The sequence below is a fragment of the Panthera pardus genome, unplaced genomic scaffold, assembly GCF_024362965.1.
Source record: "Panthera pardus isolate Hobbes unplaced genomic scaffold, ASM2436296v1 HiC_scaffold_4, whole genome shotgun sequence".
In the NCBI taxonomy this organism is placed as follows: domain Eukaryota; kingdom Metazoa; phylum Chordata; class Mammalia; order Carnivora; family Felidae; genus Panthera; species Panthera pardus.
Window position 1 is genome coordinate 11,955,944 of NW_026526969.1, and position 23,697 is coordinate 11,979,640.

The window sequence follows — 23,697 nt, forward strand, 5'->3', positions numbered from 1 at the left end:
CCCTCTCCCGCTCACGCTTTGTCTCACTCTGTTTCTCAAAAATAAATAAAATGTAAAAAAAAATTTTTTTCCTAATAAAAATTAAAAAAAATAAAACACTCAACTGTGTTTGCATAAATGATTTTTAAGGTTTATGTCTAAGGTGAGTAAATTTTGATATTTTAAATATTAAATGAAATTTTACCGTGTTTGAGTGAAAGTTTTTTCAGACCGATCTGTTGAATAAAACAATGTTTATTCCCTGGGAGGAGTAGAGATGAGGGGGAGACCGTGATTTCACTTTTTAAAAATTTGCAGTCAGGATTTTATCAACAGATTTTTCCAACCTTGTATAAGAAAAAGTGGATAATACTGTCAGATTATTTCTTCGGATTCCCAAAATGTATTATTGCGAAGATCTCCATGGAAACCTGGCTGTTAATATTTGGGTGCACATGCTGCTTGAGGAGATAAGCTAATATACCAGTAGCTTGGCTTTAGGCTTGACCCTTTTTATGCCAAAATTGAATTAAAAGACTGAATGTGGTTGTGCCCGCCTCCTGGTAAACGTGTTCTCTGCCTCCTTTTAGACTGGATCAATCTCAGAGATGGACCCATCACCATATCTGACTCCTCTGATGAGGAAGGGGTTCCCATGCTGGTCACCCCAGCTCCTCAGCAACACGACGAAGAGGACCTGGATGATGATGTCATCCTGACGGAAGTGAGTTTTCTTAAACTTACCCTGATGAGGCATCATTGCAAGTTAGTGATCTGATTCTTCAGCCCCAGGGCAGTGGGAGGTAGGGCCTTGTAGGACGCCTGAGAGCACCGCTCGTGCAGCCTGTGCCGCTGCATGTGTGCTGTCACCCTGCATCTCCGAGAACAGTACCTTTTTACCCCGCCCAGTGTCCCCATAGCTTTAGAGGCCGTGTGTTTTGGTCTGTTTCCGGACTTCTGCACTATTGCTCTCTTTGTGCATGAGTCTGCATTGTTGTAATCACTAAATCTTATCATGCGTCTTAATATCAGGTAGTGTTTATCTCCCCTTTGTAACTCTACATTTTTCAGAATCATCCTGGATGTTTTTGTGCTATTTTTATACAGATCTTGAGGTCAGCTTTTCTAATTCCAAAAGGTAGATAAATTCAGAACACATGTTATTGTTAAGTTTACAGAACAATTTTTATAATACTGACCCTTTCTAACTTTCTCCTTCCATTCGGTCTGGACTTCCTTTATATCCCTCAGCCAGAGTGTTCTGAATTTTTCTTACTATAAATCTTAAACATTTTTTGTTGTTTCTTTCTGGTTATTTTCTCTTTTCTGTCGCTTTTGTAAATGGCATCTTTTTTCCCACTGTTCCTTTTAACCATTTTTCTTTTTTAGTTGAAGAGTCTGTTGGGTTTTATGATAATTTCATACTCAGGTCACCTTATTTTTATTGTCTATAGTTGTTTTTCAGTTGACCCTATTAACTTCTCAAGGGATGGCATCTGATCTCGCTGGAAATAAAGATACTTGCAGTTTCTCCCTTTCCAGTTTTTATATTTTTCTCTTATCTAATTATATTAAATTATACCTTAATAGTGGTAATAGAAATGAGAAAAATACCAACTGACATAAATGGGAATAATTCTTTTTTTTACTTTTTATTTACAAAAATTTTTTTACTATTCATTAAAAAAAATTTTTTTTTAATGTTTTATTTATTTTTAAGACAGAGACAGAGCATGAGTGGGGATGGGGCAGAGAGAGAGGGAGACACAGAATACCAAGCAGGCTCCAGGCTCTGAGCTGTCAGCACAGAGCCTGACGCAGGGCTCGAACTCACGAACTGTGGGATCATGACCTGAGTTGAAGTCAGATGCTTACCTGACTGAGCCACCCAGGTTCCCCTAAATGGGAATACTTCTAATGTTTCTTCGCTAATTGTGATGGTGGTTTTTGCTTGAGATACCATTTTTAAAGTACATTAAGGAAGGAGCCATCTATTTTAAGGTGTTTTTTTTTTTTTTAATGCTTATTTATTTTTGAGAGAGAGAGAAAAAATGTCAGTGGGGGAGGGGCAGAGAGAAAGGGGGACAGAGGATCCTAAGCAGGACCTGTGCTGACAGCAGAGAGCCCGATGTTGGGCTCGAACTCAAACCATGAGATCATGACCTGAGCTGAAGTCGGGCGCTCATCCAGCTGAGCCACCCAGGTGCCCCTCTACTTTAAGTTTTTATTATGAGTGAATATAGAATTCTGTCAAGTTCTGTTTCAGCATCTGTGCAGATTATCATAGGATTTTCTTTCATCTGTTAAGGTAAATTATTCTGTCTCTGGATAGACTACTTCGGAATAGTATTGTAATGTAATGGTAGTATGCTCTTGAATTCCATTTGATGAGATTTTACTTAAGGTTTTCTTCATAGATCTCATAAGTGAGATTGGCCCATGGGTGTATGTGTGTGCCTGTGCTATCCTTGACAGGTTTTTTATAAACGTGATTGATTCTGACTTCATGAAAAGAATTTAGAAGTTTTCTTTGTTCTTCTGTACTTTGTTACACTATTTGAAATAACATTGGAGTTACCTGAATTTATCATACAGGCATTTGGGGCTGTTGTTTTTCTTAGAGGTCAGTTCTTTGAAACTATCTCAGCTTCCTCTGTGGTCATTGACATGTCTATATTTTCTGTTACTTTTAATACCAGTTTTTTGGTATAATAATGGATATTTTCCTACAAAATAATTTCTTCAAGGTTTTTTAGTGTATTTAGTAAAACAAAGTAACCTGTTCTTTCTACATCCTCTGATCTATGGTTCCTCCATTTTCCTTTTCTGTTTTGTGTACTTGTGTTTTATCCCCTTTTTCCTGATTTAATGAACTAACCATTATCTTCCTTCCTCCCCTCTTCTCTTACTCTTTTACCAAAGAAATTGCTTTGACATTTATTTCATAGTGCTACCATTTGTTTTCTTACTAATCAGTTTCTGTTTTTCTCCTCAATGCTTTTCTTCTGCTTTAGTATATTTAACATACTTCCTTAGCATTTATCTTATGGGCCTTTTACTAACTTCTTGAGTTATTCATTCTTCTTTTATCCTTTTATATTATTATTCTGGTTACTTATTGCCATGTAATGTATCACCTCAAAACTTAATGGCTTAAGACAGCTGCAGTCGTTTGTTTCTGTGGATCAGGAATTTGAGAAGGGCTCAGCTGGTTGGTTCTGGCTCATGTGACTGTTGTCAGATGGTTCTGGAGCTGGGCAGCAGGGGACTGGAGCAGCTGGAGGCTGGCAGACATTGCTCTCTTCAGGACTTCTACATAGGATCTCTCTCTCTCCTTTTTTAAAACAACTTTTTTGGGTGCGTGGGTGGCTCAGTCAGTTAAGCATCCGACTCTAGATTTCCGCTTGGGTCATGATCTCACAGTTTTGTGAGTTCGAGCCCCGCGTCGAGCTCCTCGCTAGCAGTGTGAAGCCTGTTTGGGATTCTCTCCCTCTCCCTCTCTCTGCCCCTCCTCAGCTTGCTCTCTCTCTCTCTCAAATAAATAAACTTAGTAATAAGAAACAACAACAACAGGTTTTTTGATGGGGTGCCTGGGTGGCTCAGGCAGTTAAGCATCCATCTTCAGCTCAGGTCACGATCTCACAGTTTGCGAGTTCAAGCCCCACGTCGGGCTTTGTGCTGACAGTTCAGGGTCTAGGGCCTGGAGCCTGCTTCAGATTCTGTGTCTCTGTTTCCCCTCTGCCCCTCCCTTGCTTCACGCTCTGTCTCTGTCTCTCAAATATTAAAAAAAAATTTTTTTATAAACAACTTTTTTGAGATCTAACTCACATACCATACAGTTCTTCCGTTTAAAGCGTACAGTTCAGGGGCGCCTGGGTAGCTCAGTCAGTTAAGCCTCCGACTTCGGCTCAGGTCATGATCTCAAGATTGTGAGTTTGAGCCCCATGTCAGGCTCTATGCTGCCAGTTCAGAGCCTGGAGCCTGCTTCGGATTCTGTGTCTCCCTCTCTCTCTGCCCCTCCCCCATTCACACTCTGTGTCTCTCTCTCAAAAAAATGAATAAACATTATAAAAAAAAGGGTACAGTTCAGTAGTTGTTAATTTACAGAGTTTTGGACCGATCGACACAGTCGATTTCAAGACATTTTCATTATCCCGAAAGGAAACCCTGTGCCCATTAGCAGTGAATCCTAATTCCCTGCCCACCGCCACGCTAGGCAACCACTGATTTACTTCCTGTCTCTATATATGTGCTTCTTATGGACATTTCATATGAATGGAATCGTACAATATGTGATCCTTTGTGACCAGCTTTCATTTAGCATAATGTCTTCAAGATTCATCTGTCATAAATCAGTCCTTTATTCCTTTTTATTGCTGAATAATATTTCATTGTGCGGATGTACCACATGTTGTTTATCCATTCATCAATTGATGGACATTTGGGATGCTTCCACCTGTTGCTCTTATGAATAATGTTGCCGTGAACATTCACGTAGCAGTTTTTGTGTGGACATACCTTTTTGTTTCTCTTGATTGTCTTAGTCCATTCTGGCTGCTATAAAATACCACTGACTGGGTAGTTTATAAACACCAAAAATTTAATGCTCACAGTTATGGAGGCTGGAAGTCCAGGATCAGGGTTCCAGCGTGGTTGTGTTCTGGTGAAGGTCTTCTTTCTGGTTCATAGGTAGCACTTCTCACTGTGGCTTCATGTGGTGGAAGACGCAGGGGATCTCTCTGGAGCCTTTCCCATAAAGGCACCGATCCCATTTGTTCAGGTTCGTTAGGGTGGAGAAGGGAGACCCAGACACTCAGACCATAGAAATCATACACCTGGGAGTGGAATTGCTGGATCATATGGTAACTGTGTTTTGCTCTCCTAGACTGTCTTGCAGAGCAGCTGCACTGTTGTACATTCCTCTGGCAGCGTATGACAGTTCCCGCTTTCTCCATGTTCTCTCAGACGATTGTTAGTATAGTATAGATCTTTTTCATTATAGCCATCCTTGTATCTCATACTTTTGATTTGCATTTCCCTGGGGCTAATGATATTTAGCCTCTTTTGATGTGCTTATTGGCCGTTTGTTTATCTACTTTGGAGAAATGCTCATGCAGATCCTGTGCCCATTTTTTTTAATGTTTATTTTTGAGAGAGGAAGAACACAAGCAGGGGAGGGAAAGAGAGAGAGAAGGAGACACAGAATCCGAAGGAGGCACCAGGCTTCGAACTGTCAGCACAGTCCCCAGTGTCAGGCTTGAACCCACCAACTGTGAGATCGTGACCTGAGCCGAAGTCCAACGCTTAACTGACTGAGCCACCCAGGTGCCGCCACCCCCCACCCCGTGCCCATTTTTAAAAAGGGTTATCTTTATATTATTGAATTTTTATATATTCTGGGTACTGTACCCTTATCAAATACCTGATTTTTCTCTCATTCTGTGAATTGTTTTTTTATTATTTGATAGTGTCCTTTGAAGCTTTTTTTTTTTTTATCCTTTGAAGCTTTTATAACAGTTTTAAACTATGATGAAATTCAGCTTATTCTTTTGTCAATTGTTTTTGGTGTCACGTCTAACATATGATCTATTTTAAGGGCAGGTAGAGGCCTCAGCGCTAATATAGATGAGTGCTTTAAAGTCTTCCTAGATAAGGTAAAGACTTTAGAACGCTTGCATTCTACTTATTCATCTCCCAACTTACATATTGTTTTTTAAATATACTTTAATTGTGTATACATTTTTAAAACCCTACACAGTACGTTCTTGATTTTATACAATCGGCATTCACTTCATCTTCTCCAAATATTTACCTTTCTTGTTGCTCTTCATTCCCTTCTGCATCTCTGGCCTTACAAACAGATTATTCTTCTATCTCAAGAACAGTCTTTAGGATTTCCTTTACAGTAAATCTGATATTTTCATTGAATATAAAATTCTTTGTGGCAGTTACTTGCCTTTAACACTAGGAAGATGAAAGCCAGAAAACAATGGAATAATATTCCATTGTTGAAAAGTCAGTCTTTATCTTTGGAAGGCAATATGTGCTGCTGCTTTTAAGAATTTATCTTGTATTTGATTTCTGAAGTCTTGCGGTGCTATTGTTAGGTTTCTATTGTTTGGGGTTTTTTAATTCATCCTACTGAGATCTTTAAAACAAATCAAGCACTGTCCTTGGATATTTGTATTTTGTTTTCAAATACTGCTTATGTCTCTCTTCTTTCAGAACTCACTTACATAGATGGTAAAACCTTTTTTTCTGCTATATTCTTTATTTCTACTGTTTTCTTACCTAATTTTCAATCATTTTGTATCTGTGCCTTATTTAGGCTGTTATCCTCTGACTTCTCATTCAATTTACTGTTTTCTCTTTGACTACTTTATTTTATTTTTTAAATGTTTATTTTCGAGAGAGAGAGGGAGAGCGTGCGGGGGCAGAGAGAGGGAGACAAGAGGATCCAAAGTGGGCTCTGTGCTGACAGCAGCGAGCCTGATGCAGGGCTTGAACTCACTAACCGTGAGATCATGACCCAGGCCGAAGTCAGACACTTAACCAACTGAGCCACCCAGGCGCCCATGTAGTACTAATTTTCTAATTATGTTCTTCATCTGCCATTTCTTTTTTTTTTAAGTTGGGTATCTTTATATAGTTTCTAGTTGATTTTTGTTAACTCAACTTTGAATGAAGCTGAAGTTTTCCAGAACCAGCTCTTTGTAGGCAATTGTGTTGGGAAGGGGCTCAGGCACTGTTCTTGGCTAGCAAGAGCTCTCCCTCTTAAAACGGAGGGTGGGTGTGTGTGTGTGTGTGTGTAGGCAGGGGGGTGTTTGTGCACATGCACGTAGGTTTATTTAGCCTTCACTTTTTATCACCTGGCAGAGATTGCTGATTCCAGAGACGCCCATTTCAAAGTTCTGTCCATCCTGTCTCTTTGATATCCTACCTTTCAACAGAGGTGTTTGTCCTTGTACAGTCCAACCTCCTCAGAAACTCCTCGCTGCCGAATGGGGTAGAGGTGCCCTTTGTTCCAAACAAGGTATTGGTTTTGCCCTTCCAGGGCACACCACCTTTTTTGGAAAAATCTCTGCCTTTCTGATGCTTTCTCTGCTTTGCCTGAAATCTGTGGTTGTGCTTCCCTCACTGCATTTTTCTGCTCCTCCTCATATATGTTATGATTCGGGATTACAGATGTCTGCTGGTTTCATCAGAGATTTTCAGTTGTGTCTCATTCTCCTCCCTGGGACAGGGTGATTTCAGAGAAGAGAAGGGTCAAAGGCATCTGTATTCTGCTTACCTTAAAATAGACATCCGTTTCAATTTTTTACATTTACAAGTAACACGTGAAATTCAAACAATCCAGATAAACTAAAGTCTCTTTTCAGCAGCCCCTTCCTCTCCAGAGATTTCCCTGAGGAATTGCTGTTATCAGTTTGACATGTTTTCTTCCAGATCATTTTCTTTGAGTGTGTGTGTGTGTGTGTGTGTGTTACACATATATGCTTTTAGAAGTGGTTATGTTTATGTCTTGTGTTTTGATTTTTTAAAATAATCATTCTGTGTTTGTGTTGTTTTACAACTTTTTTCACTTAATGACATTTCTTGGTGAGCTTTTCAGTACATACAGAGCTACCTCTTTTGGGGGAGGGGAGTTGGGAGAATATTTTGTAGAATAGATAATAGTTGACTTAATTTCTTGGGCATAAACCTTAGAATGTCTATTTTTTTTTTCTTTTTATGTTATAAGCAATGTGGCAGTGAATATCTTTTTATATGTCCCCTGTAGATACATAGGGTTCATGGGATAGATAGGAAAAGGTTACACTTAAAGCTGCTAAGGCTATATACATTTTTTAATTTAATAAATAATGCCAAATTGCTGTCCTAAATTCACCATAATAGCACGAGAGTTTTCCCACATCCTTATCAGTACTTGATATTCTCTAACTAAAAAGTTTGCCAGTCTTATGGGGGGAGGGATCTTTTTTAATTTATATTTTGGTAGTAACTAATGAAGTTTAGATTCTTTTCATGTTTATTGAACACTCCTACTGTGTTGTCATTCCTTCATTACTTCCTCTACTTCATAGTTACTTTTTAGTGGTTTCAGGTGAGATTATAATTCAAACTATAACTCAGGTTCCAATCTATGAATGGCTACTTTGATTCTTAGAATTACTATAATGTGATCAAATTTCAGTGTTAAGATCACTATTGGGAAAAATAGGTTTTGTGGGTTAGGGTGTTTGGGGTTTTGTTTCTTTCCTGTCCTGTCTCAGAAGCTCAACATAAGTACGCAAGGAGACAAAGACATAGGAAAGAAATTGAATTATTATTATTAAAATTTAATTTTTTTTAGACACATAAACCTCAGACATCACGACCCAATCTCATCAAACCAGCTGCCCAGTGGCAAGATCTCAAAAGATTGGGAGAAGAAAGGCCTAAAAAGTCTAGAGCAGCCTTTGAATCAGATAAGAACGGCTATTTTTCAGTGTGTAACAGCTCATTGTTTGATTCTGGGGCACAGGATGATTCTGAAGATGACTACGGTGAATTTCTGGATCTTGGGCCTCCTGGAGTTTCTGAATTCATTAAGCCAAGTGGCCAAACAGAAAGAGAACCCAAACCTGGACCAAGTCATAACCAAGTAGCAAATGACATTGTCAACCCCAGATCAGAGCAGAAAATCGTTATCTTGGAAGAACGTGGCCTTCTTTTACCAGAAGGCGATCCTTTGGACTCTCAGAACCAGTCATCTGACTCAGAAACAGAGCTTTTATCAAACTTTGGAGAATCACCTGGTATCCTGGATGATCAGGTCATCGAAGAAGGCTGCTGGTTAGACCATCGTTACTTCCAGTCCCTAAACCAGCAGCCCCGGGAGATAACAAACCAGGTGGTTCCTCAGGAGCGGCAGCCCGAAGCAGAACCAGGCCCATTGTTGTATCAGCGTGAGCCCCCAGGGCTGGCTTTTCCTAGGCCGGCTTTTCCAAGACCAGAACCCCAGCAGGATGGGATTCCGGGCCCCTCCTCTCCGCAGCCTGGCCATCCTCTAGGAGAGCTTGAAGACCAGCAGTTAGCAATAGATGATGAGGAGCCCGGGCCAGCCTTTCCACTACAAGGATCTCAGGAGCCCAATTTGGAAAACCTTTGGGGGCATGAAGCTACTGAGGTAGATCAAGAACTCGTTGCACTTTTAGTGAAAGAAACAGTAAGTTTTATTTTATTAAGTAAATAATTATAGACCCTAAATGAGCTGCATTTTCTTTTACTTCAAAATCATTGTGTTGGGGCGGGGGGCTTCATTTTCTTAAGGGATATACAGCTAGATATATAGAACAGAAGAAGAGAAACTCTGATATGATACAGAAATTAAATTAGGATCCTTTAATCTATCCTTAACCCCCCCCCAACAAGCCCTATGGGATTTTAGCAGCAGATCATGGGTACCATGGTGCTGTCATAAGAGCAATCCCCCTGGTTTTAAAAAGGCTTTCAGTTAACTCTAATTCAGACCCATAAAACAGGCTAGAGGTGCACTGTCTAATGTGGTAGCCTCATGTGGCTGTTTAAGTTTAAACGTCTTAACAAATAGGGGCTCCTGGGTGGCTCAGTCGGTTAAGCATCTGACTTCGGCTCAGGTCATGATCTCGCGGTCCGTGAGTTCGAGCCCCGCGTCGGGCTCTGTGCTGACAGCTCGGAGCCTGGAGCCTGTTTCAGATTCTGTGTCTCCCTCTCTCTCTGACCCTCTCCCGTTCATGCTCGGTCTCTCTCTGTCTCAAAAATAAATAAACGTTGAAGAAAAAAATTAAATGTCTTAACAAATAAAACCTGAAATTCCATTTCCAGTGGTACTAGTCACATTCGGTGTGCATGATAGCCACGTGGGGCTGAATAGCTCCCATGTTGGCAAGCACAGAATAGAACGTTTCCATCATTGAATGGAGTTCTGTTGGATATCCTTGATGTAGCACGTAATGCAGGGCTGTGTGTTCTGGCTCAGCTGCTGTTTGCCTTTGAACAAGCCCTTAACCCTCCTTCCCCCAGGTGTTTTCATCCGGCACACTAGCTCACGTGCATCTTAAGGGGTAGTGCTTTACTCCCCTTTGGATTGCCTTTGCCGGGGCTGAGATGTTCAGTGTTTTTTGAAAGAGTGAAGAATGGATATGCAGAGTGGCAGAGGACCAGATAATTGCTAGGGGCCTCTCTAGAGTCCACAGTCTCTATAGACAGAGAAGTCTGGGCACAGACCTGCTTTACAGCCCTTTTGTCATCTTCAGTCATTTTACTTTTTGCCCTCTGGCTGTTATTGCAGTTTGAAACCGTTGTAGTGGATAAAATATAAATAATGTCTTTATTCCTTTTTAGGAAGCGAGATTTCCAGATGTTGCAAATGGGTATGTTGAGGAGATAATTCATTTGAAGAATTATTATGATTTGAATGTGTAAGTACACTACCATGCCTTTTTTTTTTATTGTGGTAAAATACACATAATATGAAAACCTACCATTTTTACCATTTTTTAGGTATATAGACCATTGGCATTAAGTTTCTTCACATTTTTGCACAACCATCAACACCATCTCCAGACATTTTCATTTTCCCAAGCTGACACTCTGTCCCCTTTAACGTTAACTTCTTATTCCCACCGCTCCTCTGCCCCCCAGGCCCTGGGACCTACACTTCTACTTTCTGTCTCTCTGAATTTGACTACCCTAGGGACTTGATATTAGTAGCATAACACAGTATTTGTCTTTTTGTGACTGGCTTATTTCACTTAGCATTTTGTCGTTTTTAATAATCCTATTTGAAGAGTTCTCATTTTTGTCACATACAGACTGTTGTCTGGGTTTTACTGAATCCTGCGTGGCTGTGGAATGAAGGTGTTTCATTAATTCTGAGCATTGATAACTCATTTTGGTCGAGGTTGTATTTTGGTCAGGTTGTTAAAAGACATTTTCTTCCCTGTGGTTGTAACAGTGTTCTGCAACCACTTTCTCTATTTGGGAAAATGCATAGAAGTGTTTCTTTAGTCCCTTTATCATAAAAATGTGAACTGTGATTTTATAAAAATATAAATGTTCTGGTTGGAGGGGGAAGAATAAAATTTTTTTTAAATAAATAAAAATAACCGTGTCCCAAAGAATAAAAAATGAAAAGTAAGTCTCTTTCCTTTCACACTCTTTCCCCTCCTTACAGCATGCGGAGGTAAAACAGTTACAAGTTAATGAAGAACAGTAGAATATTGAAACTAATAAAATTTTCAGCTAATTAACACGGAAGGGGGAGTATACCAAAACCTCCGTCCTCAGAGATTATAGCTTCTACCGTGGTACTCACTCAGGCAGGGGTGCACCTGGGAGCTGTTCCCTGCCATGGCCGAGAGGAAAGAGCCCCGTTTCCCAGGTCAGCAGCCTAGAGGAGATGCTTATTCCTAATTTGTACAAAGACACTATTGGTGCCAGTGGCCATCCTATTGCCCTCTGTCCAGCGGCAGCACTGTGACCAGTTTTTAAACCAGGATTGAGTCAAGGTTTTCATCATGTATTTATCTCTTTAGCTGTTTAATCTAGAACAATCCCCTACTTACTTTTTAAAAAAAAATTTTTTTAACGTTTATTTATTTTTGAGACAGAGACAGAGCATGAACGGGGGAGGGTCAGAGAGAGGGAGACACAGAATCTGAAACAGGCTCCAGGCTCTAAGCTGTCAGCACAGAGCCCGACGCGGGGCTCGAACTCACGGACCGCGAGATCATGACCTTAACCGACTGAGCCACCCAGGCGCCCCGCCGCTTACTTTTTTAATGACATTGACTTTTTCCCCCTAGTATTTTTTAACATAGATTAAAAGACTGTACAGCAAGCATCGGTACATCTGCCACATGGATTGTTATCTGCTTAAGGAACATCTTGCCCCTTTACTTCTTCTTGCTCTTTTTTAGAGTTACTGTGAACTTAAAGGTTTTACAGAAGTGGTGTTTTACAATCAGTTACAACCTTTTTGTGTTTGATACAGAATTATCCTAAGTTTGACCAGTAGGAGCCTCTTAAGATGCATCTGTGTCTTTTTGGCGTGGTCCTTATTAGTCTGAGCCGGCGTCCTTACTTTCTAAAATACCGAGTTGCCTTTGCTTACCTTGAACTTTTCTGTCCTAAACCTGGAATCTTGTCATTTCTCCAAGAAACCTAGGTTCCGTAGAGTAAGGGTTGATCCTATAAACTACTATCTGAGGACTAGACCTGCTCCTCATTGCCACTACCATGTCATCACTTGTAGGCTATTTCAGGGGACAGACAAGGCTTTTTAAATCATGGGCTTATATTTATAATTTCCCATCCAGATTTAACTATTTAAGGTTTTTTTGCTTGGTCTTTCTAAATTTTACATCTATGTGTTCTTCCACTAAAACGTTAATTTCTAATAACATTAATATATTTTGTTTGTCCTACAGTATACATAAACTAAGGTAAAATTGTAGTACCAATGTTACTATTAATGAAAACTATTGATTGAGTGAAGTAAGAAATGTTTGATAGTTACTTTGTGCTTCATGCATTGAGGCAGTACAGTTAGAATGCAGACTGTTGTAGGCCGTAGATGGATGATGTTCCTTGGTTATGGAAATTTGGTAGCCATTGTCTGTTCACATCCTGTTCCCTTTCTCACCTCTGCTTTAACGCTCTCCCCCGTGCTCTGTGGCTCTTAACACCACCTCTTTGTCTCTGTGATTGATACACTCTGGATGATTTCTTCAGGGATGTCTTCCAGCTCACTAAGTGTCTTTTTTTTTTTTTTTTTTTTTTTTCCAACGTTTTTTATTTATTTTTGGGACAGAGAGAGACAGAGCATGAACGGGGGAGGGGCAGAGAGAGAGGGAGACACAGAGTCGGAAACAGGCTCCAGGCTCCGAGCCATCAGCCCAGAGCCTGACGCGGGGCTCGAACTCACGGACCGCGAGATCGTGACCTGGCTGAAGTCGGACGCTCAACCGACTGCGCCACCCAGGCGCCCCACTAAGTGTCTTTTTAACGGCGTGTAATCTGCCTTTACACTCATCCACTATGTTTCTGGTTCCGGTTCCTATATTTTTTTCATTCTGACATCCTTGTAATTCTCCTTAACATTTTTCTAGTGTTATTTTTTACCTGTATTTTTAATTCATTTAGTTCTTCAAACACAGCGAATAAACGTAGCTTGTGTTCCGAGTGCGATCATTCTGATGTCAAGTTCTTATGAATCTCATTCTGTTGTTTCTGCTGGCTCTCTTGGTGTCCTGTTTCCTTGTGTTTCTTGTAAATTTTGATTGTGAGCTCATTTTTTGAGGTCTTGATAGAAACTCTTCCTTCAGGGGAGGATTTGCTGTGTCTTTCCTCATGTGCCCAGGGGTGATGTCGGTCTAGTACCACTTTATATTCCAGATTGTTGTCTGCAGGGTTGTCTGCAGGATCATCCGGAGAGTCAGCATTTAGTCCTGGGTTAGGACTGGGTAGTCTTCACCAGTTCTCACAAGGCGTTTGGGTTTCCTCTCCATCCATTCATCGTCAGTGTTAAGGCTTGCTTTTCCTTGTGCTTTGTGAGCTTTGTCTCTTAACCTTGTGCGCCCTGTGAACTAAGGGCTCAAGTCTGTTAGGATCGATGAGTGCACTCTGGACAGTCTTGCCTCTGTGTTTAGCTCACTTCTCCGGGGTTTTACTTCCGCTTAGGTTTGGACTCCTAGGAACTCCGAACTATAATTTGATGTACTTTGCAAGTTCTTTTTTAATATTCAGCATTTTTCAAACCTTTTTTATTGTGGACTGCAATACTGATACGGAAAAATGGACAAAGTAAAGATAGCTGCTTAATTTATCACAAATCAAGCATGCATGTAACTACCACCCAGAAGTCCTCAAAAATTTGAATGCTGCCACCATCTGTGAACACTGAAGATTTTGTGAAGATTTCATATTGTCTCTATTCTTTTGTGACTGCCTTCTTTCACTCAGCATTCTGTTTCTGGGGTTCTTCTGTGCCCTGTGTAAGTATAGTTCGTTCATTTTCATTGCCATGTGGTATCTATTTGTATTAAAATACTGTAATTTCTCCTTCTACTTTTTTTTAAATGTTTATATTTGAGAGTGTGAGTGTACGCGAGTGGGGGAGGGTCAGAGAGAGGCAGAGAATCTGAAGCAGGCTCCAGACTCTGCACTGTCAGCACAGAGCCCGATGCGGGGCTCGAACTCCCAAGCCATGAGCTCATGACCTGAGCTGAAGTCGGACGTTCAACTGACTAAGCCACCCAGGCACGCCTTCCCTCTCCTTTTGATAGACAGTTGAGTTGTTTCCACTTTTTGATTTTCACAAATAATGCACCTTTGAACCTGCTTCTACATGCCTCCCATGCTCCATTCCTCACCAGATTTAGCCTTCTTCACCATCCTGTAGGCTACTGGTATTTTCAAGCAGGAATTTTTTATTTCTGAAATTTTTGGGACGCCTGGGTGGCTCAGTCAGTTGAGCGTCCGACTTCGGCTCAGGTCATGATCTCACAGTCTGTTGGTTCGAGCCCCGCGTCAGGCTCCGGGCTGACAGCTCAGAGCCTGGAGCCTGCTTAGGATTCTGTATCTCCCTCTCTCTCTGCCCCTCCCCCGCTCATGCTCTGTCTGAAAAAATAAGTAAAACTTTTTTAAAAATTATAAAAAAAGATTGGAACATAAACATGTAACGATGAGAGCCTCTTGAGTTCTGCCTTGTGGAATTCCGTATCTTGCAGCATTTCAGTATGTGATCTTCTGAAGATGTTAAAATACAAAATGAGAGGTGCCTGGGTGGGCACAGTTAGTTAAGTGACTTCAGCTCAGGTCATGATCTCTTGGCTTGTGATTTCGAGCCCCACGTCGGGCTCTGTGCTGACCGCTCAGAGCCTGGAGCCTGCTTCAGATTCTGTGTCTCTCTCTCTCTCTGCCCCTCCCCTGCTCGCAATCTGTCTCTTTCTCTCTCAAAAATAAATAAACATTTAAAAATAATAATAAAAATACAAGGTGAATGGGTCAGAGAGGAACCCCCTAAATTATGGTTGGGAGGTTTTTTGGTTTGTTTTCCAGAAAGTATATTTCCCATTCTACCTCTGTGTCCTATACTGTAATTCTGTATTTCACACTTTAGAAAATACGTAAAAATAGAAAACGTTTTTAAGGGTGAGACTTTTTAAAAAACGGGAGTTGTAGTAGTTTCTTCCAGTACCCTAGCAGATCATCTTTCATGCACCCCACTTGGAGACCATTGGCTTCACTCGTGGATAACTAGTCTATCAAAGAAGCTTCTTCACTGTGTGACCTTTTTATCTTTCCCCAAATTCCTGATACCCGGCAGTTTGTTGGGTTGTAGTAGCCACACTTACCAAAACATTACGAACAGGCATGTTTGAAATGGAGGAGCTGTTCCACTTCTGGGTTCTAGTATGTCCAGATGTGCACGTGAACAGAGTTTAGACCTTGAGGCCTTTCCCCATAGATACTGAGTGATTCTTGGTGATGGCTAATCCTCAGGTCAGCCTGCCAAGATCTGTATAACCCGTAGTGCTCATCACTTCATACCAGAAGAGAGAATCGCCGTTAGTGACTGTGGTTTTGAAGAGAAACGTGCTCAGAGTTCTTGACCTGGGGTGCCTCTCCTTGCTACAGCTGTGGTGCAGGAAGAGGATTTTCCCTCTCTGGGCCTCTGGCACTGTGTTCCAGTAGACTGGGCATGGTGATCACCAAGAGAGCTTGGATATGGTAAGCACATGGGGTTCCTGAAGTGATGGTGAAGAAGAAGATGTGGAGGGATGCCGACCAGTGCTGACCAGGTCCTTGAGTAGGCTAAGGAGGGGGCTTTGCAATCAGGCCGATACTGAGGCTCCTCGGGGTTGCAGAAGAAGCATGCCTCTCCATTGCTCGGTTCCCCAGCACTGGCCCGTGGGTGAGAAGAGATGCTGGAGGGGAGTGCTTTTCCTCTGTCCTCTTCCTGTCTTATTTACTTAAATAAGTATTTACTACCTGTCTTACAAGTAAAGGCTCCAGTATTGGAGCCAACACGGGGCAGGAGAGACCTGGAAAGGAGAGAGTTGAGAATCATGGAGCGGAGTCATCCTAAGAACCTGCAGGAGCAAGGGAGGGGAAAAGGATGGAGGAGCCATCCCGCAGGGAAGCCCCGTGGCCCTTACATGGCCCGTAAGCTTCCCTGCTACTGCAGCGGCTTGTGCTGCATGCCACCCAGGCTGTCGCTGTCGCTGTGGAATCGTCCCAGGAGCTCAGTTTGTCGCCATATTGGGTCGTTTCGGGGTGAAGAACCTTGCTGGTTAACATTTGTTAAATCTGGGCAATGATACATCAGCGTGTGTTATTTATATTCCTTACCTTTAAAGTATTTCATGAGTGATGAAAGGACAAGGCTGTGGGTTTGGTATTAAGAGAGTCCATCCTTTTTTTTTTTTAATATAATTTATTGTCAAATTGCTTTCCATACAACACCCAGCGCTCATCCCAACAGGTGCCCTCCTCAGTGCCCGTCACCCGCTTTCCCCTCTCCCCCACCCCCCATCCGCCCTCAGTTTGTTTTCTGTATTTTAAGAGTCTCACGGTTTGCCTCCCTCCCTCTCTGTAATTTTTTCCCCCTTCCCCTCCCCCCTGGTCTTCTGTTAAGTTTCTCAACTTCCACATATATCTGTCTTTCTCTGACTGACTTATTTCACTTAGCATAATACTCTCCGGTTCCATCCACGTTGCTGCAAATGGCAGGATTTTATTCGTTCTCAGTGCCAAGTAGCACTCCGTTGTATCTATAAACCATATCTTATTTATCCGTTCACCAGATGATGGACATTTAGGCTGTTTCCATAATTTAGCTATTGTTGAAAGTGCTGCTGTAAACATTGTGGTACACGTGCCCCTGTGCATCAGTACTCCTGGATCCCTTGGGTAAATTCCTAACAGTGCTATTGCTGGGTCGGAGGGTAGCTCTATTTGTAATTTTTTGAGGAAGCTCCGCTGTGTTTTCCAGAGCAGCTGCACCAGTTTGCATTCCCACCAACAGTGCAGGAGGGTTCCCGTTTCTCCACCTCCTCACCAGCATCTATAGTCTCCCGATTTGTTCATTTTAGCCAAAAGACAGTCCATTCTTAAGCAGACATGGCCTGTTCCTTCAGCCTTGCAGTTAGCTGTGTAAACTGAATGTCACTCAAATTGCTCATGGGGATTTATATTGCCATACGGTTAAAAAAATATTAATAGAAGGTTAATTTTCCCATTTATTTACTTAGCAAGCTGGTTTGTGTTCTTTGTTTTATTTTAGTGAAAGAGAGAGAATGCAAGCAGTGAGGGGCAGACAGAGAGAGAGAGAGAGAGAGAGAGAGAGAGAGAGAGAGGGAGAGAATCCCAAGCAGGCTCCACGCTGAGTACAGAACCTGACATAGGTCTCGATCCCACAACCCTGAGAATATGACCTGAGCCGAAATCAAGAGTCGGACGCTCAACCGACTGAACCACCCAGGCGCCCAGCAAACTGTTTTCAATTGTGAATGCGAATACATTTTCCCATCCTTTATTTGTTAGAGTTTTCTGACAAACAGTAGATCCTCTTCATCTAGATTCTCCAGCTCCATCCAGTTCAACCAGTAAGAATTTCGGTGACTTCATTACATTGACTAATAGAAAACTTCAGAGAAGTGTGCGTTTTTAGTATAATTATTGCTTTTTAAAGTTAGAAGCAAAAAGTAGAAAGTAAGTGTATCTTTTTTATTTGTTTCATTTTTCTGATCCACAAACATTTTAATTTCTTAAGCCAGTCATAGTGTATGACAAGGCACATTATTTTTCGAACGTTGTATTTGAATCGGTGGGCAGGTGTAGGATTTGGAAGCGCTATGAAAATAATGTTATTTATTTTTGCAGACTTTGTAATTTTCTTCTGGAAAATCCAGATTATCCAAAGAGGGAAGACAGAGTCATTATCAACCCCAGTAGCAGCCTGCTTGCCAGCCAAGATGAGACCAAGGCAAGTGGCGTGCTCTTTGTTTTGCAGTCTCTACCTGGAAGTGCTCTGCTGTTTTCATTTTTGTGGGAAGAAAGTGCTTTGTCAGAACACATCCTTAGAGAGCAGCCTGCAAAACAGGATTTCAGAATATACTTCTCCTTCAGTGGGATTTCTGTCCTGAGCCACTTTGGCTTCTGTATTTAACTTCTTTTACGGTAACTCCATCTTCTCTTTCCCACAAAAGTCAAACCCTCCATGTCTTTAGTCTTACAAAGCAAGTTTTTAAAATGAGACCAGAATTGGCCAAGATTTTTCATTTCTTTTTTTTTCTTTCAATATTTTATTATGAAAATTTTCAGACATATGGTAAGTAAAACCAAATGAATTTTACATGGATCACCTCTATACCCAAGTACCAGCACTACTAGTAAAAGTTAACATTTTATTATATCCACCTTATAATATCCACCCCGTAGAATGACATATCCAGTTGTCTGTCAGTACATCTCTCTTATGTTTCATTTCATTATGATGCACTTCAAAGTAAATCACAAAAACATCAACACTGCTCCGTACACACTTTTTTAAATGATCCAAGCACTTTATTTTTTTTAATGTTTTTTTATTTTTGAGAGAAAGAGTGTGAGTGGGGGAGGGGCAGAGAGAGAGAGAAAGACACAGAACCTGAAGAGGCTCCAGGCTCTGAGCTGTCAGCACAGATCCCGACACGGGGCTCGAACTCACAAGCCGTGAGATCGTGACCTGAGCCGAAGTCGGACGCTTAACCAGCTGAGCCACGCAGGCGCCCCACTTCTCCATACATACTTAAGCATGGGTTTCATTGCCTAGAGTTCATTGTCTGTTTATAGTTTTTCTTATGATGTGAGATTTATATACAGTGCATGTACCTATATAACTAAATTCTGTATCATGGTATAAACAGTTTGATTTGCTAAAATCTTTATCGTTTTTATTTGTAATCCTAACTGGTATTTAGTGTGTCAGGTGGAAAAGAAAGTCTAGAACAGAACTGCTTCATGGCTGCTAAGTCCTACTCTCCACACCTTGTTTTGACTCTTCTCCATGTTCTGTAACAGAAGTACTAGTTTTTTCTGAACATTTTGTGGAAAGAAGATGACTGACAGATTGGTTTCAAATCCATAGCTATACTTTTTTACTAGTCCTGGCTGGTAAAACTAGTCACCAGACTCTAGGCAGCTTATTTAGCATCTCTGAACCATCAATTTCTTCATCTCTGTGCAGGGCTGGTAACCCCCATAGAGTGATTATCAGTACAAGTGAGAGTATTCTATTTTGTAATAAACAGTTTTGTTTTGTTTTTTAATTTTTTTTAACATTTATTTATTTTTGAGACAGAGAGGAACAGAGCGTGAGTGGGGGAGGGGCAGAGAAAGAGGGAGACAGAATCCGAAACAGGTTCCAGGCTCTGAGCTGTCAGCACAGAACCCGACATGGGGCTCGAACCCATGAACTGCGAGATCATGACCTGAGCTGAAGTTGGATGCTTAACCGACCGAGCCACCCGGGCGCCCCTTGTAATAAGCAGTTCTTAAAGTGATTTGTGCCACATGGGAAATGCACTTCTGTTCTCCTAACGTTATGCCTCTCTCTCGTTTCAGTTGCCTAAACTAGACTTTTTTGACTATTCTAAATTGGCTCCTCTTGACCAGCGCTGCTTCATCCAAGCTGCTGACCTCCTGATGGCCGACTTCAAAATGCTCAGCAGTCAGGACATCAAGTGGGCCCTGCATGAGCTCAAAGGACACTATGCAATCACCCGAAAGGTGCTCATTGGTCTTCTTGGTGGGGTCACACCTCATGACCACTTCTTCCCTTGATAACAGAATGAAGAGTGTAGCTTGTGGAAATTGGATGGTTTATGATGGCAGAGAGCTAAGGAGTTTGTCAGGGTGAAGATAAATAGACAAAGGTATTTGCTGATCAGGAGGAACTGAATGAAAAGAAAGAGATTAGCAGCAGGGAAGTTGTAGGGTCTCGTGGCCGCTTCATTCAGTGGAGCATGTAACTCCATCTTGGGGTCAGGAGTTTGAGCCCCACGTTGTGTGTGGAGCCTACTTTTAAAAAAATGTGTCAAAAAAGAAGCAGGGAAGTTCTGGTTTCCCCGTGAGGATATAGAGGGTAACGAATGTCACGTGGAGAGCGAGATGGCTAGGTGTGAAACGTGTGTTCCAGCGCCCCTCCCTGATTTCGTCTCCAGCTGGGCACAGGTCACATGGGTGAATGTGGCCTCACCCTGAGTCTAGCCCCTTCCCCCTGTAGATGGCCAGGAAGATCCACGCAGCTGTCCACAGACTCCTCTAATTGTAGGTTACGCTTAGGTAAAATTACTCTGAGGGGACCGCATAGTTAGTGCTTTCTATTTCTGGATCTCATTCCTCACGCTAAATAGAGGATGCTGTACTGTCAGGGAAAAATGAATGAGCTTCCCCCCAAAACCAGCGACCACAAGAAAGAAAGGGTCTTTCCTCTTTAGGCTCTTCTAGCATCTTCACTGCTCCATTGGTGCGTGACACCTTTGCTGAGCTCCCAGGGAGCCCAGATGAGAAGTGAAAAGGACAGCTCCTGTGGCCTGGGGGTGGGTTGGTCCTGGGAGCGGTGTCCCTGCCACCGTCCTGGGACCGGTAAAAGGAACTTGGCTAGCAGATGCTTGTCCCTGGTCATCCCACAGCCCACTCCTCACTTGGGTGGGAGGTGGGAGGGCTTCGTGGCTCCCCTGTTATTTATACTTTCCTTATCCCTTTCTTGGTTTTTCTGGCCCTGCATATTTTTTGTGGTGTCTGCTTGTTTGGGTGGGTAGTTTGAAATTTTACCGGGTTTTGAAACGGGGTGGGTTGGACTGTTCGAATGGAAGTGGGTGTTTAAGGGGAAGTTCTCTTTGCCAGAAGCTAAAACCTGATGCCCTCTGTTCAGAACCTCTCCCTGCTGTGTACAAATGGTGCGTAAGAGTTTTGCCCTAGACAGCCATGCCCACGTGGGTAGGGTGTGGGAAGCACCCCCAGGGATGTTTCTCATTATGGCCACAGTAGGCCTTCCCTGTGCCGCCCCGCACGCGTGATGATCGCTTAGTTTACCAACATGCGCATGTTCACCGGAGCCCATCACAGTTCCCTGGATTTTTTTCCCCCTTTTATTATGAACATCAAACACGTATAAAATTAGCGATTGTATTTTAACGAGCCCGTGCTTACCCATCACTCCACTTCAGTAACTGTCAGTGCCGCCCAGTCTTGTTTCATCCCACCCTGCCCGCTCCCTCTCTCCCAGACTGTTTTGAAGCAAATTCCAAGGAAAGTTTCACTTTCTTTAAATCCATAACTATTTCAGTGTTTACCTTTAAAAGATAAAGACTCTTTTTTGAAAAACATAATCAAAATATCATTGTCACACCTTAAAAATTAACATTATTAGGTGTCCAGTCATTGTTCAAATTTCTCTGGATGTGTCAAAAACCTTCAGTTATATTGAGTTCCAAGTAAAATCTGTTTATTGCAGCTGGTTGATAGGTTACTTAAATCTCTTTTAATCTATAACTTCTCTCTCCTTCCTCCCCCTTTACTTTTACTTGCTGCTCATTTGTTGAAAAAAATAGGTTATTTATCCTGTAGGTTTTGACCACGTAGATTTTGCTGACCGTATGCTGTGGCATCATTAACCGGTTCTAACATATCCGACCGATTCTAGTTGGATCTAGAATCTTGATCAAACTTAGGTTTGATTCCCCCACCCCTTGAGTTTTAATTCCAGTTCTACCAGGTAGATCTCTGATTTTGAGCAAATGTCTTGAACGTGTGGAACTTCAGTTTTCTTGGTGAACAGTGGATGCCTTACGTGGCTAATGGGAGAATCGGGTTGGGTACAGTGTGGAGCAAGCCCGTCACAGTGGTTCGCATGTATCAGGTTTCAGTAAGAAGTTCCCTCCATCCACACTTCCTTCTGTGTGCTGTGGGACACTTGTCAAGCCTCTGTATTTAGAAGTGACTTGGTAACTGCCTCACAGTGTGATTTTAAGAGTCCGTTCTCAGAGTACTATTACAAGAGCACAAGAGCCTTCTGTGATTTGGCCTCCTTAAGTTCACAGCACTGAGCTCCCCCTGGAGGGGCCTAGGACCCGAGGGCCTGCTCTGCTTTGTTCCCAGCCTGTGCTATGGAGGCCAAGGGCTCAGGAAGACTTGTCCCCAGTGCGTGTGTGGTCAGATATATTTTAGCTCAACTCTTTTTACGGACGTATCCTGTGGGTAGGTTTCTTGCACACCACAGTGCAGCTGCAGTAACGTTTCTTCCGGCCGTTACCCTTTGTAGGGACAAAGGTGCTCTCAAAAATAAGTAACTTCTAGACTGGAGGGAACAGGTCATCCTTAAAACTCACGGCAGGAACTGCTTGGTAAAATGAATGCTAATTTTTATCAAAGGAATTTTCAGCCATACTTTTAAAAATCAATTTGTGCCAAAATGCTTATTTGTAATTTTTTTTTTTGGGGGGGGGGGGTAATTCTTTAAACCACGGTCTGAAGTCCCCTTCTTCACCCTCTTCCTCTGTTCTCCAGAGACAACTCGACTCTCTCTCTGTCTTCTTTCTAGTACTTATCTCCACATTTATTAACACATGCTTATGCTTGAGTTATTAGTTTTAATAATTATTTTAGTTTTCTTTTATAGTAGATGGGGATCTACGCCTTACCCATACACACTCACCTTTTTGATACGTGATTTTGTTAAATCTGTTTTTAAAGTTTTTGTTATGATTTATGTAAATTAAATGTTCACTGCTAGGGAAGATAATATACTACAATAATGTTTCCTTTATTGAATTTTCTATTTTTCTTGGGGTTAAAATTGGTTGCCTTTGTTTTTTTCATTTGCTTTTTTTGTTGTTGCTTTATTTTTTGATCCTGTGGCTGTCTTTTCATGGCCAACAACTCTAAAACACGCTTCTATTGTCAAACCTATCCATTAGTCCTCAGTTCATTTTTTTCCCTTTCCTCCTCTGCACCTCGTAACATAGCTGTCAGCTTAGGAATTCCCTTTGCCTTTGGACAGAGGTTGATCCTCTGTGTTCTAGACCTGACAACTTTCTCTTGGTGTACACACTCACACGTGGCCGATAGTACCACTGGGTTTCTCCTCCAAGTTTTTCCTCTGTGAGTCTGCCACAGATCTAACTCTTTCATTCAGACAGCGTGTTGAGTGCTTGCTACGAACCATTCACTAGGAGTGTCACAGTGAACAGTTGCAAGATCCTTTCCCCTGTGGAGCTTAAAATACTAGTGGGCGGTGTCGTCTTTTAATCAGCCCTTCAGTCCTCTGCCATGTGCTCATTCTGGGTGTCTCCGCTCCCCAGCCTTCCTAGATGTCTCCCCTGTGTACTTTAATGATCACCTCTGTCTCCATGCAGGCGACACGTCCCCACTTCTAGACCTGACCTCCGCCAGCCTCCATAGAGGAGTCTCTGGCCACTTCTCAACTTTTATTTCATCAAATGCCCATTGTAGTATTTTTAGGTCCTCTCTTGAAGGAATTTTGGCTATTGTCAAGATATCCTAAGAATCTTGTATCCTTACCAGATTGTATCCTTGATTCTCAGGACCAATACCTTGAGTGGGGATTTGATTTGTGAATGTGAGCAGGCTGGAGGGAGAAATGCCAGCTAAGTGTAAAAGGAAAAATGATCTTCAATATCTCGTATT

The 23,697-nt window shown here is 41.9% G+C and overlaps 1 protein-coding gene across 2 annotated transcripts in view; it reads left to right on the plus strand.

The window, feature by feature from the left end:
- RNF216 (ring finger protein 216) overlaps positions 1-23,697 on the plus strand; it is a 144,450-nt gene that overhangs the window by 18,082 nt on the left and 102,671 nt on the right. Inside the window, exons 3-7 of one of the 2 annotated variants that reach the window (XM_053894083.1) lie at positions 570-703; positions 8,333-9,187; positions 10,345-10,421; positions 17,890-17,992; positions 19,612-19,776. In XM_053894083.1, coding sequence (XP_053750058.1) covers positions 570-703; positions 8,333-9,187; positions 10,345-10,421; positions 17,890-17,992; positions 19,612-19,776 — 1,334 coding nt within the window. The remainder of the gene's footprint in view (positions 1-569; positions 704-8,332; positions 9,188-10,344; positions 10,422-17,889; positions 17,993-19,611; positions 19,777-23,697) is intronic. The other variant, XM_053894084.1, reaches the window with a different exon arrangement.